This window comes from Lipomyces arxii, assembly GCF_038497795.1.
Source record: "Lipomyces arxii strain Phaff 12-163 unplaced genomic scaffold V1512scaffold_1, whole genome shotgun sequence".
NCBI classification, from domain to species: domain Eukaryota; kingdom Fungi; phylum Ascomycota; class Lipomycetes; order Lipomycetales; family Lipomycetaceae; genus Lipomyces; species Lipomyces arxii.
In genome coordinates, this window is record NW_027117700.1 from 725,356 (window position 1) to 743,069 (window position 17,714).

A 17,714-nucleotide genomic window follows, 5' to 3' on the forward strand; every position below is an offset into this window, starting at 1 on the left:
GGACAACACAGTTGAAAAGTTTTATGTAGAGTAGCAATGGCAATTGCATGTATTTTTGGTCTAAACGCTATGCATTCATATGTACAATCTAGTGGCCTGCGGTAGCAGCGTCAAGACATTCTTTTTCTAAGCCTGTTATATGTACATACTCAATACCATTTTGTAGTAGCTTCTGCTTTCCGACATTGTTTTTGACGAATGTATCCGGTTCCATGACGCCTACTTTCACAGTCTTGACTATACCTGACGCAAGTATCCGGTCCGTGCATGGCAAATTCCCACTCAGCCGTTCACTGCAAGGTTCCATTGTTGTATAAATCACGGCAGAGCTTTTAGCCGATTTGGTGCTATCACTGATCTTCTCAAGTGCACATTGCTCGGCATGTGTGTTGCCAGGCAACTCACGAGAATAACCTGTGGATAGTATTATGTCTAAAGAGTTAGAAGTACAGTGATACGTCAAGTCATAGAAGAGAAACAGCGGCAAACAGTGTTGGATTAAAAATCAAAAACACCCTACCTTCATCTAACGAGTTCCCTGGAGTGCCTTTCGGCAGCACAATTACAGCTCCGACACAAAAAGCAGTTGGTGTAGGTATGCATTTTTTAGCCTCTTCAAGTGCCAAATTCATATATTCGAGATCTTGCGACATTTTGCCAGTCATCTGATGTAAATACAACAGATCTATAGCTGAAATAATATTACAAGGTCAAATAATGGAAAAATCTACTTATCAGGTTCCCCGCCGCGTTTAAGCTACTTCGGGCGAACTAGAAAGTTTAATCCTTGTTCGTGGTTCTCGTTAACGCGAAGCCTCAGGCTAACCACTCTTTGCAACTTTGACCTCTCAAATTAGCATTTGAACAGTCAGTATTTTCCCAGTTGGTTAGGTATCATATGAAATACTTGACTATATAGCGCATCCTCGAACAACAAATTAGCATAATTTGGCATTAATTGGCAATAATGTCGGCTCTCTCAGAGAAGAGGAATAAGCCCGGCTCCACTGTGGCATCGGTAGGTGTTTTCTGATTACCAGTGGAATCGCTTTGCAATTTCTGACTTTAAAAATTTGTTTAGATTAGTGCTAAATGGATCTCTTACGCACACACCGTGTTTGCAGGATGTATGCAATCAATTGTTAATATTGAGAAAACGGGGGCTAATTTTTGAGATGCGTTCGTCGCCGCTCTCGTTGTAGGAATGTCGTTGCATTTTCACAAAATTGTCCGAAATGAATACTACGGATACCCTGATGAATGGTGGACACAATTGTCAATGTTGGATTGCGTATGAGCTAACTTCCGCAGGTTTCCTTCAGTATCTGCTACAATTGGCGATCGATATCCTGAACGTAGTGTGTTTCAGCTATTTATTGCTGTTACAGCTGGTAGGCATAATTCACGTTCTGTTGTGCGAGGAAATTACTGATAATGGTGTAAAGGTCCGCGGTTTGCTCTCATTTTCTTTTCGTATTTGCTCTTCAGCAAACCCGGTGCCTTTTTCCCTAAGGTGCATGCCATCGTTGGTCTAATACGAACATTCACATGTGGTGGTTGGGGTAAAATACATTTTATAATCTATATAGTCTTTCAGGCTGATGGTTTAGTTTACATTACATCTACTGACGACCACGACTTCCACGACATATTCATGATTGCTTACCTGCTATTGACCATACCTTGGGTGGCCGGTGGCATCACATTGTCAAAGAAGGGTTCTACTTCTTTGAAATGGAGAAAAATTTTTGGAATTTCGTTTTTCGTCATGCTTATCCCACTTGTCTATTTTTTCATCCAGCACAAGGTGTCAAAAATTCCTGGAGGTACATTGAAGTTTAGATACGAGTGTGCAATGAAACTAATGGCATCACAGCTTACACCATTTATGCATTTTTTGAATGGTCATTGATTTTCTTCGATGTTGCATTTGATTCAGTAACCGCGTTAGACTTCGGCGCATTTGAAATCAGAATTATAGACATGAATGGAGTTACTTCTGGGTATGTATCACATTTTAATGTATAGTATTGAAATCTCAGTGCATAATTGCTATGATCTGTATTTTTTTGATCCGTTCCCTAATCTAGATTGTATATATAGATTTGTATCCGTAGGCAAGTCGTCGTCAAGGTCAGTAATGTTTTATATCACCTTCCACTGCAAGAAACTGACAGTAGTGTGACAGAAACTCCAAATTCGAGCGTGCGTTTGCTGGCTTGACCATTAGCGGGTTCTTGAGCTTTGCAATTTCGGTGTACAACTCGGTATAGACAAGTCATACGGCGCGAAAGATGTATTGTCTAACTGTTTTAGTTTGTTTTCTGGTCAGTCTTGACATCTCTTGGTGTTTTGATTTGGTGTAAGTTAATGGAGCGCTTTCATGTTTTGGGACTGACGATATTTAGATTTCCCTCTTTGGTATATGGGAATTAGCGTATGCCGCTGTTGTTCTGCTAGGTTGAAAACGATAGCTAATGCAGCCTAGGGATATGAAGTTACGCTTTTGTCGTCAATTGCACCTTTCTTGTTAGGAATTCCATTTCTTACTCCACTATTTGCCAAATACCCCCAACTCGCACAGCTTGGTCAGCTCATTGGTGTCGCTGCCTATCTTGTTCCTGGCCCGAGCGATAGACTGCTCACAGTTTCCGCTGGCGTTATGTTGGGCACGATTTCGCTTTCGATGGAGTTTTGGAATGTGACTGCACGACCATTTCTGGGACTCTCAAAAGCGACCTCATTTTCCATCGGGTTTATTCTGTCTGTCATTGCCAAGTTTGCATTCTATGCTAACAATCCAATCTGGCCCATCATGCACGAGGAGAATGGTGGCTGGAACAGGACCGGCTTGGCTTTGGGAGTCATCGCTGCACTCTGTACCACGCGTCCTCAGGCGGACTCTCCAGGTGTCGTTGCTCCCCGAAAGAGACCCTTGTTTTTGTGGTCGTCATTTGGTCTTGCAGGTCTGCTATTCAACATGCACTCACTTCTTTCCGATTCCAGCACCATAATTTACTGGGTCTGGAGTGGATACCCTGTCAAGGGTCCCCTCCCCGTTCCTCACGGAGCAGTGACAATCTTTGCAATGATCTTCGGTGTTTATCTTGGAGTGCGATACAAGTCTTGCGTTGGCAGTTGGAAGTCATTCTTTGTTGGATCACTCGGTGCTACTGTCTTGTACAAGTTCGAGGACTGGCTCGGTTATGCCGGTGGGTTGGTGCTCACGGTATATATTATGGCAATTGTCCCCGCGTTTGTTGAGTCTGCATCGATCCACCCGCCCGGCCGAACCTTCGGATTTGCCTTTTTCTTTTATGATCTTCTAGTTCTTGCTCACGTCTGGGTTGTCGCATACGCATTCGTGCCTGGTGGCCCACTGTTGCGTGAACGAACGGACATCGTGCTTGGAATCACAATGTTCTGCATTGCACTCGGCGTGTACGGCAATTCCAAAGTTCCCGCCAGTGGAAGCAGCGCAAAGAAGAGCAGCATTAACTTTGTTAAAATTCGTTCTGTTTCATCTCTGTTCCTTACCATTCTTTCTGCGTTGACAGCTTATGTTGCCTTCATTCGAATCCCCAAGGAAGAGCCCAAGCCATATCACCCTGATGCTAAACTTATGACCGTCGGTATCTGGACCATTCACTTTGGTCTTGACAACGACATGTGGGCCAGCGAGACCCGTATGCGAGACGCTATTAGAGATTTGGAGATTGACGTTATTGGTACGAAGTACCATCAGTTTTTGATTTGTGTTTCATCTAATTTAAGTTTAGGTTTGCTAGAATCTGACACTCAACGTATCATTATGGGCAACCGTGATGTGACTCAACAGATTGCTGAGGACCTGGGCATGTATGCCGACTTTGGTCCAGGTCCAAACAAGCATACATGGGGTGCAGCGTTGCTCTCCAAGTTTCCTATTTTGAACTCGACACATCATCTTCTTCCTTCGCCTGTCGGTGAGTTAGCACCTGCCATTCACGCGACTTTGGATGTGTACGGCACGCCAATTGACGTTGTGGTGTTTCACAGCGGTCAAGAGGAAGATGTTGAGGATAGACGGTTGCAGACCGCCGGTGTGAGTGAGATCATGGCTGGAGCTACTAACCCTACGATTTTGTTGAGTTATTTGGTTACGAAGCCATTGGAAGGAAATTATTTGACTTATGTGAGCGAGAACACGGGCATGAGTGACATCGACCCATCGGATTGGGACAGATGGTGCGAGTACATCTTATACAAGAAGATTAAACGTGTCGCGTATGCTCGTGTCAGTAGATCGACCATTACCGACACTGAGATCCAGACCGGCAAGTTTGTTATCGGCGCTGACCCGACGTCCAGCAATGTTCGAATTGCGGAGTCGCAGGTTCCAGCGGAGTATCATTATCCGGCCATGTTTAGAGGTGAAGGTGTTCGTGGACATAGATACCACGTATTTGATGAACCTAGGTATGATTTACGTTCTGGTTGATTTACATTCACTAACGATGATTTAGATACTATGCTTAGAATTAATTTGCAAGTGTGTGAAAACCAGGCTCTACAATGACTTTGTGTTGTAATATATCTTTAATGTTATCTATTTAATTAGTGAAGTTTTTGAATATATAAATGTGTTGTATAGTAAGAAGGTCAATAATATATGAAAAGATGTATAGATTGTGATGCAATCATATTATTAGACATTTTTGCACTGACGAACCGTCAATATAAGAATGAATCAAGAAAACCAAGAAGTATTTTTATTCATTAACAGATAAAATAAATATTGAATTATATAAGCATTTTGCTTTGTAGTATTAGATTGTGGCAACGAGATCTTCAAAGTTAAGTTTAGTTGCATTTCTCGAGTCTGTTGTGTGCGCCAATTCGCGATTTTGAACGAAGCCTGACTGTGTAAATCAAAAGAAGGGCCCTCCTTTGACTATCGACGACGTAACATTCAACTCAGCAATCACCGAAAAAGACCGCATTTTCATTTATAGAACTCTACTATAATTGATTGTGATCTTTGCAATCTGAATTATTGAATATTGCGTGAGTTTTATGTCATGTTTCTCTACAATCAAAGGATTAATGAAGATCCTTAGCAAGTTCTAGCAAGAGACCGTATAATAGGAAGACAGAAGTTTGATCTCAATTCTTTGAATAAACACTATTAATCATAATGGCTGTATGCGATTATACCGTGTTATACTATTCTGAAGATCTTACTAACTATATACCAGGAACCTACTAGGTAAATCACACGTCGTCATTTTCATTATGCCAAAATTGCCATTCTTGATCTCAGATTTAACAATGACTTTTAGCGAGAATCCTTACCCTTTGACTTATGGCGATGACGCGCCGCCTGGATTCCCCGGTAATGTGTCTGCAGAACAGCAAGCCAAGGTCAATATGCTTCGAAACGAATTGAAGAGCCTGGGCTACACCGAACGTCTTGATGACGCTTCTATGGTACGATTCAGATTGCTTTATATATTGGGAATGTGTTTACTTATCGGCGTTGTAGCTGCGATTTCTTCGAGCAAGAAAGTTTGATTTGCCCAAGGCCAAGGAAATGTTTGTTGCATGCGAGAAATGGCGAAAGGAGTTTGGAGTCGACAAAATTGTCTCTGATTTCCACTATAAAGAAAAGCCGGAGGTTTCTAAATATTACCCTCAGTACTATCACAAGACTGATGTTGTATGCGTGACGTGTTCACTTAGACTCAACCCAATTCTGACTTGTTATATAGGATGGTCGACCAGTTTACATAGAACAACTGGGCAAGGTTAACCTTACCGAGATGTATAAAATTACTACTTTTGAGCGAATGCTGCAAAACTTAGTGTGGGAATACGAGGCTTTTGTTTTAAAGCGATTGGTGTGATCCCTTATGTAATATTCGAAGTTGCATAAACTGACATAGTATATAGCCTGCGTGCTCGCGGAAAGCAGGAAAGCTGGTCGAGACCTCTTGCACCATCATGGACTTGAAAGGAGTTGGAATCTCTAGTATCCAGCAGGTCTACTCTTACGTCAAAGAGGCTTCTGTCATTGGACAGAACTATTACCCTGAGCGTATGGGGTAAGTAAAATGAAGACACTATGAGATTCTGTCCATCCTAACTAATTTAGTAAGTTCTACATGATCAACGCTCCTTTTGGATTCTCTACAGCGTTCCGAATCGTCCGCCCACTGTTGGACCCGGTGACTGTGACCAAGATCTTTATTCTCGGAGGCAGCTACCAGACCGAGCTGTTGAAACAGGTCGAGGCAGACAACCTGCCTACGACTTTTGGAGGAAATTGCAATTGCGAAGGTGGCTGCGAACTATCTGACGCTGGTCCATGGCATGACCCTCAGTACATGTGAAAATTTCCCATGACCCCTGAGTTGGAGAGTATAGCCAGCAAGCAGACCAACTAAAGATATATGTGTACAATCTAGATAACCATATTAATGTGTTTGGCGCGCCTAGAGTATCCCTAGTAAAGTATTTGTTTATAAGGGCTTAATTGGTCTCTGACGTAATTGCGGTGACTTTAACACCTGAACAAAGTTAGGCAGCGTAGTCTGCAAAACTTGCCTCTTATATATGCCCTGAAGCTGACTTCGGTATTATGACCAGTCTTCCTGATGGTTAGTTATAAAGGCTGTGCATTTGTGCCACAATCGCCACTATAAATGGTTTCAAACCTCGTCAAAATTTTACATTTAATTCCTTTTACTCGGACCGACCGGCCCGACCTCCTGAATTTTGACATACTCATCTACGTCTCGAAGGGTTATATCTTACGCGTGAGTCCAGTTAAAAGTGCAGCGTATTCTGACTGATTTCCATTCACCAAAAGTCAATAATTTTTTAATACTTACCTATCGTATATTTATCAAACATATAATGTCGACAAAATCAATTGTGAGATCAATTAAAAATGTGACAAACGGCTACTCACGGCCTGAAGTCATGGTACGAAATGGTAAGGTCCAAATTAGTTGTGACAAAATTTGTTGCTCTCAATTGCAACAAGTTTATAAAGCACAAGATCCTTAAGCTGAACGGTAATGCTGACATTCAATTAGCAACTAGTAATGCACCATGGGGACCAAGTGGCTCCGAAATGGATGAAATTGCCGAACTAACTCACGAGCGGTTAGTAAATGATTGCACACTATATTTGAATCGCCATGCTGAGAATAATTATAGACTCGCGTTCTTTGACGTCATGAACATGATCGAACGGAGACTGAACGACAAGGGAAAGAATTGGCGCCATGTAATGAAGGTGTGTAATATGCTGATTCGAAGACATGGAAATTGATTGTGGACTATTTTGTAGGCGTTAATTGTTCTTGACTACTGTCTCCACGTTGGATCCGAAGATGTGGTCCGTTGGGCAAAGGATAATATGTTTATCATTAAGACGTTGAGAGAGTTCCAATTCTATGACGTCTCAAACGTCGACCAGGGTCAGAACGTCCGTTCAAAGGCGAAGAACCTTACTTCATTTTTGAAAGACGACGAAAGAATTCGAACAGAGAGAGCAAATAGAAATTTTATGAGAGAGAAACTGCTCCGGGCTGGGTATGAAACCTATCGATCTAACCAGAACGGAACGATGGACGGTTACAGACGGAGGCGGGCCACCACACTTCCTCAACGATCGTCGTTCGACTATTCCACAAGCGAGGACGAAGAAGAGAAAGAAAAGCGAGATGTTGTGGCTGAGTATGAGAATCGAGTCGAAGAAAAGAAAGAACAGAAAAAACGAGAACAGCGAACGAGAGCGGTGTCGGCCGCAGCAAGCACGAGACGCCCAACGTTTTCAACAGAAAAGGAGTCTCACGTGAACGCAGAGCTGGACAAGAAAAATTCAGAGCTGTTGTTTGGCGCAGTTGCAGTTGATAAGCCCGCATCTGCGACACCTGCCCAAACACAGACACTGGTGGCTGCAGACGCAACTCAGGCTCAGATTGCAACCCCAACAGGTATTCAGTATGTACAGAACAATGCTGCTACCGGATATCAGTTTGTCCCACAACTCCAATACCAGCAGACATATTTGCAGCCACAAGCTACGGGGTATTCCAACATGGGCAACCAGCAAATGATCGCTACACCTCAGCAATTTCCACAGCTCACAGGACGATTTCCTATCCAGCCTACCTCAGCTCCTAATCCATACAGTCTAGCAGCGTATCCAACTGGACAAAACCTTGGAACATACATCGCGTTCCAATCGACTCCCAGTCAGTATTATTAGATAGAGTATATAGAACAATCCTGTGATGTATGATGATGATTTCTGGTTCGTTTGTTAGTGGTGATTTGGTGGGTTTGTTTTTGGAGTTGCACGTCATGTATTGTTAATTGTAAATAATGTGTGGCACAAAATAACCTTGAATATAATCAACCCTACTGCTCTTCTCGGACAAAGAAACTAATCTGATCGTTGCAATCAGGACTAGCGCCCAAACGGGTTGTTTCTACCAGTTGATTGTGGCTCCAATGATTGTTGCTGCTGTGGCGGTAGCATCCCAGTCTGCTGCTGATACTGCTGTTGGAACATGGCTTGTTCCATCGTCATGTTTGATCTCTGCACTGCAGTATATCCGGTAGGCATGTTTGTCTGGTATCCTGTCTGTGCAGGTGAATAACCGACAGGTGACTGATAACCGCTTTGCGGGCTCGTGTATCCCGAAGACAATGGTGATCGCATCTGGTTGGCATAGTTCATCACTCCACCGGTCGGTAATGTGACTTGCTGCTGACTTGAATACCCTCCGAATCCGGCGCCGGTAAAGTCTGTGTTAAGATGTTGGGCAAAACTGTGGCCATTAGGTTGTGCGACTCCAGTTTGCTGCATCATTATCCCGTCCTGCTGCGGCTGCTGATACCCCATTCCAGTGTACTGCATTTGCATTCCCTGTTGCCGGCCTGTCATACCTTGATATTGCATGCTTGTAGGAACTTGACCTGTCAGCTGCGACTGCTGATATGCTGCTCCGCTGTAAATCTGCTGTCGAGGGTTTTGAGCCCCGGTGAACATTTGTTGCTGAGAAACTGGCGCCCCAGTATACAGCTGTTGTTGCTGCTGAGTATTTTGAGGATATTGCACATTACTATATCCACTATTCATTGCTGACAAATAAGCAGGATGTTGAGATTCATTTTCAGACTCAAACTGTATCAGATTCAAATCTCCACCTGTTGGCTGCTTGCTTTGTTGTCCGCTTGAGTCTTGCTGGCTTACTCGCATTGCATATGTAACGTCCTCATCGTTGGCTGCCGCCATTCGGCCACTGCGTCTGATCTCGTCCTCTCTAGCAGTGGCTTTACTTTCCTCTATCGCTCTCTGTAGGTCTGCGTCTTCTTGATTGTCAGAAATATCGCGTTTGCTGTGACGTTCCCGTCGTTCGGATCCGGAGTTGTGTCTGTGGCGGCTGGAATGAGCTGGACGGCGGCGGTCATCTTCGTCGTCTATTGTTCCTCGGCGTTCTCGTCGTGACCGTGGCTGAACGGGTCCGTCGTCGCCGCCATGAAACATCTCGTTTCCAGGCTCTCGCAGCTTGTCACGCATGTGGTTTCTGTTTGCTCTTTCATTTCGAATTCGCTCGTCGTCATGAAGTAACCCAGTAAGGGCTTTGGCTTTCGAGCGGACTATATTGTTAGCTGCCATGACGAGCACAGTTGCCAAGTTCAGACATACTATTCATGCCCTGGTCCTGAGAGGTCTCGTCGACATATTGAAACTCCCGCAAAGTCGTGACAAGATAAATATTATCTTTAGCCCATCGAACACAGTTTTCTGAACCAAGATGAATGCAGTAATCCAATAGTACAAGAGCCTGCCCCGATTAGAACTGCAAATGCTGAGTCGTCATTGAGCGCATACTTTTAAAACATGCCGCCAGTTTTTGCCTTTGTCATTCAGTCTCCGGTCAATAATCTCCATAATCTCAAACAAAGTAGCACTAGGAAAGTCCGTTAATCAATCGTGCTCCCAGCCAATAATAGCTACATACTCATCAAACGTAAGCTGAGCGATCTCGTCCATTTCGTAGCCACTCGGACCCCATGGCTCGTTACTGGTAGCTAGATGCATTGTTAGTATTTATTTTGAAATAATTGCCCAAATACGCATCAATTGCGTTTGCGATTGAGTGTGAAGATTGAAGCCAAGAAAGTGCCTTACCATTTCGAACTTTGACCTGAGCACTGGTATAGCCATTGGTAACGTTCTTGATAGAACGCACGATAGAAGACATAATTTATTTTGCTTATAAGTAGATGTACAATGGGAAGTATGAAGGATTTGCCTGATACAAGAGCAGCGAGCGACTAGAGTGATGTTTCTGTGTGTCAGAGAGGCTTTCTTGATATCGAAGGCTTCCTGGAGATTAAGCTTATTCCACATGCCCTGAAAGCATACACCCTAACCCTTGTTGCATTGACAAGATTAAACTATTTTGGTAACACCTCCTGAGCTATCAAGCGTGCATCAATATTTATTTGAAGAGTCTGACTTCGTACGAACTACTCCTATTTAGTCTATTTGTCTTGTATTATGTAAGTTTCCAGACCGAACGTTACAAGAAGTACCATTGACCGGGTGTAAAGTATTCTAGAGAGTACAAAAGTTTCAATTGTGTAATCGTACTCGGGCAGACAGGAGATTTATACATCAGTTAACTAGCTTTAGCTACTGGTACTCAATACAAGCAAAAATGGCATTAAACAGTGAACGCATTATCACGTCGTTACTAGACACGGATTTATACAAGTTGACCATGCAGGCAGCTGTGCTGGATCATTATCCTAATACAAGTGCGGATATGATACAGGATTACTTAAGAGTATTGAATCTGATTGATGTTTAGTGGTTTCATATAGATTCAAAAACCGAACACCTGAGAAAAAGTTAAATCAGAAGGCATTCGACTGGCTTCAGGGACAGATTCGCTGTAAGACGGCAATACACATAAATTTTTAAGTACGGAGCTAACAGAATTGGAAATCAGTGTTTGGAGAGCTGAAGTTTACTACTGAAGAAATTGAATACCTAAGAACAACAGTAAAGCAGCTGCCGGAACGGTATCTCGAGTTTCTGAAAACATTCACATTGTCTCCCAAAGACGAAGTTCAGCTTACATTTGATGCTGCGACTGGTGATTTTAAGGCACGAATCAAAGGTTTATGGGTCAACACTATTCTCTACGAGATTCCAGTCCTAGCCTTACTATCTGAGGCATATTTCAAATTTGTGGAAACAGACTGGAACTACGACGGACAAGAGGAGAAAGCCAAGAAAAAAGCGATAAGTCTTCTCGAATTTGGTTGTGCGTTTTCAGAGTTTGGAACCAGACGGCGGCGCTCATTTAAAGCCCAGGACATTGTCATGAGGGGTTTGGTTGAGGGAGACTTGAGCTACAAATCCGGTGCAACTGCCATTCCGTCTGCCGGTCTGCGCGGCACATCGAATGTCTATTTTGCTCGACAGTATGGACTTCTACCAATCGGTACTGTCGCACACGAGTGGATGATGGCCATTGCGGCTGTATCGCAAGACTACAAGAACGCGAATGTGCTTGCGATGGAGCAGTGGCGTTCCACAATGGGCGACGCAAATGTCGGTGTTGCTTTGACTGACACATTTGGCACAGACGCGTTTCTTCGAGATTTTCCTCGTAGACTTGCCAAGATCTACGCTGGAGTGCGACAAGATTCTGGCGATCCATTGTTGTATATTGAGAAAGTTTCAAAGTTCTACGACAGCGTTGGGATCGATAAGTCAACAAAAGTCATTGTTTTTAGCGACAGTTTGGACCTTGAGGCATGCAAAAAGTATAAAGCCGCCACAGACAAAGCTGGGATGCTGTGCTCGTTCGGTGTCGGCACATTTTTTACAAGTATGTTATTTTGGCCAAGGCTTTATAATAAGTTTTAACGGCATCGCAGATGACTTTTATAATCTTAAGCCTCCTCACAAGAAATCAACTCCACTGAACATTGTTATCAAGTTATCTTCAGCTGGTGGAAAGCCGGCGATTAAAATTAGTGATAACTTAGGCAAAAACATGGGAGACAAGGTGACGGTCGAGAGAGTTAAACGTGAGCTGGGCTATGTTGAACGAACATGGACCGCAGGTGAAGAAGATAAGCGATGGAATTCTGAAGAAATATCACCATAGACACATGACATTCTGAATTGTACTAGTCTGTGAGTAGATGAATAGGTTTCTATTGTACAATGCCATACTAATGACTGTTGGTTCGTCCATAAAAACAATAATCTCTGCTTATGAATTGGACTATCAGCTTGACAAATACCATTTGCTCGTCGACCAGAATGTAAGCTGGTCAGTTGGCCCGACAAGCCCAACAGTGTGTTCGCCACTGCTTTTGACTATGCCTATATTCTTATCCATGTATGATTGTAAAGCAGGGTAGTTGCTGCTGATTAAGTCTTTGAGAAACGGCGTGAAGTATTTTGGTTGCGTCTCGACGGCCAAATGTCCGAGCAGGAAAGCATCAGCAGTCGACGGTCTGTCGCCAAATAAAAAGGCAGACTTTCCTTCCGCCAGGATATCTTCAATCGATGGCAAACTTTCCGTCGCCAAGTTCAGCATTTTACAAAGAGCTTGAAACTCAGCTCGACCACCAGCAGCTTCATTAATCTTGTCGACTAGAGTCTTTGGAACACTATCGCTCACATCGCCATATAATATCTTTCGCTTTTCTATAAACGAAAAACCGGGAACAATTGCCTTTGACGACGCATCAGTCGCTTTGTTTGTGACATCGATGTCATGTATATGAGCTATTCGCCGTTTAGCAGAGTTGAACAATAGCATTGGAATGATATATTGAAGTGGAAATGTGACTAGTTTGGTCACACCAGGCCGAAAATTTTCTTGAAAATGTACAATATGTAGTCTCTGAATATATAGCGATAAGACAGTAAAGTTGCAGTCTATAAAAGTCATTAACGCAGTGTTTTTCGCCTTGTTGGCGGCACTAAGTTCAGCATCCAGATCGAAGCCTCGCACTTTTAAAAACCGAATGACATTGAATAGACCAGATGCGACAATTTCTTCGCCCTCTCTAATGCAAGGCAGCTCAACTATAAATTCAGCGATGAAACAAAAAGGTAACACAGTCACTTACATGTACTTGAAAGAGTGGGATTTGAACTAGGAACTATAACGTATGTGTCTTTTAATTGGGGTCTTGTTAGCTTTAAATACACTTCCGCAATTAAGCAATTTGTGTCAAACGTTTGGAGATCACCTATACGCCCCCATACATGCAATTCAAACGGCATGACTGCGTCAGTCAGTTTGTGTTGCACTGAAACGAGTTGGATCTTTCACTACAGGAAAACGTATATTGATGTACGTCACGTGCATACGTCTCAATGCTGATTCTCATTACCATCTGCGAGCGCTCAAACTCTTGGACCCGTTATATTTCATAGCTAACAATAATATACAATTCAATAAAGTACTAAAACTTGAGATCAATCAAATACACGCTCTCTGCTATCAGGAATTGACAACAGCATTTTACAATTCAACAGGAGTCCATTTTGAGAGCCTGAAAACAAAACAGATTATTTCCCGACAAACCGATCACCTAAACGCAAAAACAAACTGCGCCTCAATAAAAAGTATCTTAGACCGACAACTTTGGCTTAGCCCGAGAGCTGCCTGAAGCTGCTGCATCCTTGTGGCTAGAAAATTCAACAGGCTCATTTGCTGGCAACTTGAGAAGCTCCTTGAATCGGCGTCTATATCTGTTAGATGTTGCATACTTATATATTAAAACCGGCCTACCCAATAGAAAGTAGTGCCCGCTCATTATTTGCAGTTTTTGTCCAGACTGAGAGACGATAATGAGCTTTTCTGATGGTGACAACAACTCCCATGATCTCGCTGTCGCCTTCTTCTTCAAGCGTTTCGCCAATAGCGCCGAGTAACTACATCACCATTCAGCCAGTGCTTCAAAAATCGTAAGTGTGCATTACGTACAGTGCTCAACCAAAGGTCATCAATGTCAACCAGTCTCTTCTCGCGGCACTGGTACGCCCACTTGCCGCCTTCGGTGTTTTGACGGTCTTCCCACTCTGGTCTGACACCTTGTTTGAAAAGATGATAATCTGACTTTTGAGGTAAATCAGATGCCTTTGGGACGTTGTTGTAGACGCCCCAAAATTCTTCAACTGAATCAAAGCTGACAACTTCCTTCAAAGAGTCACCCCACTCAGCCTAGTTTTTTCAATAAATTTTTCACTACAAATGTAAATTCAACTGATATTACCTTGTTGTGCTGAGGCTTAGTGTACCACAAACTGTGCAGTTCTGTTAGTAATTTTCCTATTGAAGTCAGAAATTCACATACGTCCATGTATGCTTCAAAGGGTGCTTGACAGTGAAATCAACAGTTGAATCAAAGACAGTCTTGACCTTCTCATCTTCAGAGGCAACAGCTTCTGTTTCTTCAGTCGTCGCAACCTCTGTAGCAGCCACAGGTTCAACAGCAATAGACTCTGTCTTTTCAATAATCTCACTTGATACTGGTGTTGCTAATGTCTCTGCCATTGTGTATTAACTGTGTTTCTATCAGTATTTTGACCAACTTCGTTGTTTGATCTCCTAAAATCGAGATTTTCACTTTGGAGTATTCAATACTCAATGGAGGTTAGGGCTCGAATGAAATGTAAAATTCATCTAAACTTTAATTACAGTATTTTAGACGTCGTGGACCTGCAGTAGAGATTGGATTAACGGTTCAAATAAGCAAAAGAAGGAGTATGCATGGTAAATAAAGGTGAAGGCCAGAGTTCATAATTGTTTATTTTGTGTATTTTGTGCAATGGCTAGCAAGACTCAGATTTCTGTCATGGATTCGGTACATTTATTAAAGATTACGCGTATATTTACTGACTGTTTAGATGGACCAAACAGATTTTCTTGAGTTTATCGCTCTTGGAGGTGGGAATGAAGTTGGCCGCAGTTGTCACATTATTAGCTACAAGGGGAAAACGGTCATGGTCAGTGTTGTGGATACAGTACTTCTTGATCTAACGGCAGCAATAGTTGGATGCAGGTGTTCATCCAGCTCTTAATGGCTTGAATGCACTCCCGTTTTATGACGACTATGACTTAGCGACAATTGATATACTGTTGATCAGCCAGTATGTTAAAGATCAATTGTCAGTAGTAAATGCGGAGCTGATTGATGCAGTTTCCATTTAGATCACGCAGCATCTCTTCCATACGTTATGACACATACAAATTTTAAGGGACGTGTGTTTATGACCCATCCTACGAAGGCCATTTATCGGTGGCTACTAAGTGATTTCGTTAGAGTGAGGTTAGTCTAATATTTTCAATTATATTTTACGCAGCTTATAAATTATTCAGCGCTATATCTTCCAACGACGCTACAGCTCTTTACTCAGATGTCGATTTGGCCGAGTCTTTTGAGAGGATTGAGGCCATTGATTACCATTCCACGATTGACGTGGATGGAATTAAGTTTACTGCATATCATGCAGGTCATGTTTTGGGCGCTGCCATGTACTTTATCGAGATTGACGGAATTAAGACTTTATTCACAGGCGACTACTCAAGAGAGGACGGTCGGCATTTGAACATTGCAGAGATTCCGCCAGAACGACCTGATATTCTAATCACCGAGTCGACATACGGTACCGGTAGCCATCAACCTCGTCCAGAAAAGGAAGCCCGACTGTTGAACCTAATCACACGCACAGTCACAAATGGTGGACGGTGTCTCCTGCCTGTGTTTTCACTAGGAAACGCTCAAGAGCTGCTGCTGATTCTGGATGAATATTGGCATAACCGACCTGAATTGGAAGGTATTCCTGTCTTTTACGCTTCATCTCTGGCACGAAAGTGCTTGGCAGTGTATCAGACATACATCAATATGATGAACGACAGCATCAGAAAGAAGTTCAGAGATGATAGATCCAATCCATTTCAGTTCAAACATATTCGAAGTTTGCGAAGTCTGGACCGGTTCGATGACTTGGGGCCATGTGTTATGGTTGCCAGTCCTGGAATGCTTCAGGTTTGTTGCATCAGCGTTTGCAAGTTGTAAAGTTAACATGCATACAGAATGGAGTTTCTCGAGAGTTGCTAGAGCGATGGGCTCCAGACCCCAAAAATTCACTGATCATTACTGGATACTCTGTCGAAGGAACCTTGGCCAAACAGATATTGAGTGAGCCATCTGAGTTTCCGTCCATTACTGGAGGTGGAATCAAAGTTCCCAGACGGTTGCATATCGAGGAGTTATCATTTGCAGCACATGTCGATTACAAGCAGAATTCCGAGTTTATAGACATAGTCAGGGCGCCAAACATTGTATGTGCTGATGTGTCGTCCATCTATTACATACTGACCGTATAGATCTTGGTCCATGGCGAGCAGACAAATATGGGACGTTTGAAAAGTGCCTTACAAAGCAAATACAAAGAATTTCGAGAGACAGAGAACGAAATTAGAGTATTTAATCCTAGAAATTCAGAAGAGGTGAGGTTACCTTTCCGGGGCGTGAAGGTCGCAAAAGTCATGGGTACTTTGGCCTCGAAGCCTCCCATGGACGGGCAGATAATTTCAGGATTGCTTGTGCAGCGTAACTTCGAAATGAGCATAATGTCGACCGATGATTTGCAGGAGTTTTCCCGACTGGCCACGACGTCCATCATCCAACGGCAGAACATTGCGATTGATGCTAATGAAAGCTTGATTAAATTTCATTTGGAACAGATGTTTGGCAGTGTGGCCGTGAGCACTGGCGAGAACGACGAGACTGGACTTACCGTGAGTTAAAAAAAAGTTTAAGAAGATTTGTACTGATGCATTTACAGATCATGGGCGCGGTTACGGTTTGGTGCAGAGAAAAATCTGCAGTAATAGAATGGGAAGGGAATATTTTGAACGACACTATTGCTGACTCTGTTCTTGCAATACTGATCTCGGTTGATTCGTCGCCAATGTCTGTCAAAAGTAAGTTTTAAACATGTCGCTTAGCATTCTATCTAACCAGCAATTAGTTTCGTCGGATTCGTTAAATGGTATCAGATAGATAATGAAGTTGTTATGACAGTCTACATGATGTTATATGTACATAACGTTATAACGAGATAAAAACGTAAATGTAACTGTTTGACGGTGATCCGTAGCGTTGCGAGTCTCTTTTTGAACTCCCAACATCGTTGTCGAAATTCTACTGTCGAGTGCACATGGATATCAAACAAGAACAGCATTCTCCAGTAGAAGAGAAGCCGAGCATATCTGAAGCAGACGACCGGCCGCCATATTTTTACGAGAATCTGACCAGAGATGAGAAAATCCGGCGAGTGCTGTTGTTTTTTGACGCACAATTCGGCAGTGCTGTTCAGCCACGGGAAGAGCCCGATACTGTAGCCATTGTGATTGAAAAAAACACGGCTACGGTGGATTTTCGAACGATGGAAGTCGCTTGTTCGTATGAGCCGTTGAGAAGCAGGGTCAAACATGTTATGGATCATGCGTTGAAGACCATACTTCCGCTTTATGGCGGTGATAACTTGTAAGGCTTTTCGCGGGAATCAAATTTACACAGTCCAAACGATTTGAACGACCAGTCTATAAGTTCCAGATGCTGCCAGACAGAATAAAACCTGTCATGTGTCTGTCAAGATCGGT

General features: G+C 43.0%; 9 protein-coding genes across 9 annotated transcripts; 5 read left to right on the top strand and 4 right to left on the bottom strand.

Annotated features, from left to right (window-relative positions):
- Positions 1–2: 2 nt before the first annotated feature.
- V1512DRAFT_256452 (cytidine deaminase-like protein) lies at positions 3–758 on the bottom strand. The gene is made up of 2 exons (XM_066915018.1): positions 521–758; positions 3–432 (listed from the first exon to the last, which is right to left on the bottom strand). The coding sequence occupies exons 1-2, from the start codon at positions 663–665 to the stop codon at positions 89–91; spliced, it is 489 nt and encodes a 162-aa protein (XP_066774251.1). The 5' UTR covers positions 666–758; the 3' UTR covers positions 3–88.
- Positions 759–768: 10 nt separating this feature from the next.
- Positions 769–4,690, top strand: V1512DRAFT_273371 (Frag1/DRAM/Sfk1 family-domain-containing protein). Its single transcript, XM_066917723.1, has 14 exons — positions 769–1,018; positions 1,082–1,127; positions 1,176–1,263; positions 1,312–1,391; positions 1,446–1,562; positions 1,611–1,826; positions 1,877–2,003; positions 2,104–2,133; positions 2,189–2,267; positions 2,317–2,362; positions 2,409–2,437; positions 2,489–3,728; positions 3,780–4,458; positions 4,506–4,690. The coding sequence occupies exons 1-14, from the start codon at positions 968–970 to the stop codon at positions 4,516–4,518; spliced, it is 2,841 nt and encodes a 946-aa protein (XP_066774252.1). The 5' UTR covers positions 769–967; the 3' UTR covers positions 4,519–4,690.
- A 719-nt stretch (positions 4,691–5,409) lies between these two features.
- Positions 5,410–6,371, top strand: V1512DRAFT_269130 (CRAL-TRIO domain-containing protein; the record flags this gene model as incomplete). The annotated part of the gene is made up of 5 exons (XM_066917560.1): positions 5,410–5,469; positions 5,525–5,698; positions 5,751–5,879; positions 5,932–6,083; positions 6,134–6,371. 5 exons carry the CDS (start codon positions 5,410–5,412, stop codon positions 6,369–6,371), a joined length of 753 nt encoding a protein of 250 aa, XP_066774253.1.
- A 291-nt stretch (positions 6,372–6,662) lies between these two features.
- On the top strand, positions 6,663–8,501 carry V1512DRAFT_256461 (uncharacterized protein). Its single transcript, XM_066915019.1, has 4 exons — positions 6,663–6,976; positions 7,080–7,149; positions 7,204–7,282; positions 7,337–8,501. Exons 1-4 carry the CDS (start codon positions 6,898–6,900, stop codon positions 8,258–8,260), a joined length of 1,152 nt encoding a protein of 383 aa, XP_066774254.1. The 5' UTR covers positions 6,663–6,897; the 3' UTR covers positions 8,261–8,501.
- Positions 8,462–10,265, bottom strand: V1512DRAFT_244967 (uncharacterized protein; the record flags this gene model as incomplete). The annotated part of the gene is made up of 5 exons (XM_066914347.1): positions 8,462–9,657; positions 9,707–9,845; positions 9,893–9,971; positions 10,023–10,092; positions 10,193–10,265. 5 exons carry the CDS (start codon positions 10,263–10,265, stop codon positions 8,462–8,464), a joined length of 1,557 nt encoding a protein of 518 aa, XP_066774255.1.
- Positions 10,266–10,503: 238 nt separating this feature from the next.
- Positions 10,504–12,289, top strand: V1512DRAFT_256467 (Quinolinate phosphoribosyl transferase). Its single transcript, XM_066915020.1, has 5 exons — positions 10,504–10,566; positions 10,618–10,824; positions 10,878–10,961; positions 11,019–11,906; positions 11,956–12,289. Exons 2-5 carry the CDS (start codon positions 10,725–10,727, stop codon positions 12,186–12,188), a joined length of 1,305 nt encoding a protein of 434 aa, XP_066774256.1. The 5' UTR covers positions 10,504–10,566; positions 10,618–10,724; the 3' UTR covers positions 12,189–12,289.
- V1512DRAFT_256470 (uncharacterized protein) lies at positions 11,817–13,370 on the bottom strand. The gene is made up of 3 exons (XM_066915021.1): positions 13,165–13,370; positions 12,257–13,120; positions 11,817–12,210 (listed from the first exon to the last, which is right to left on the bottom strand). Exons 1-2 carry the CDS (start codon positions 13,319–13,321, stop codon positions 12,312–12,314), a joined length of 966 nt encoding a protein of 321 aa, XP_066774257.1. The 5' UTR covers positions 13,322–13,370; the 3' UTR covers positions 11,817–12,210; positions 12,257–12,311.
- Positions 13,371–13,418: 48 nt separating this feature from the next.
- Positions 13,419–14,685, bottom strand: V1512DRAFT_256473 (translation initiation factor eIF 4e-like domain-containing protein). Its single transcript, XM_066915022.1, has 5 exons — positions 14,398–14,685; positions 14,317–14,347; positions 14,028–14,264; positions 13,833–13,975; positions 13,419–13,786 (listed from the first exon to the last, which is right to left on the bottom strand). The coding sequence occupies exons 1-5, from the start codon at positions 14,595–14,597 to the stop codon at positions 13,672–13,674; spliced, it is 726 nt and encodes a 241-aa protein (XP_066774258.1). The 5' UTR covers positions 14,598–14,685; the 3' UTR covers positions 13,419–13,671.
- A 265-nt stretch (positions 14,686–14,950) lies between these two features.
- V1512DRAFT_201513 (beta-lactamase-like protein) lies at positions 14,951–17,602 on the top strand (the record flags this gene model as incomplete). Its single annotated transcript, XM_066913218.1, has 8 exons — positions 14,951–15,049; positions 15,096–15,193; positions 15,244–15,372; positions 15,423–16,092; positions 16,140–16,388; positions 16,434–16,847; positions 16,895–17,033; positions 17,304–17,602. The coding sequence occupies 8 exons, from the start codon at positions 14,951–14,953 to the stop codon at positions 17,600–17,602; spliced, it is 2,097 nt and encodes a 698-aa protein (XP_066774259.1).
- Between the last annotated feature and the right edge of the window lie 112 nt (positions 17,603–17,714).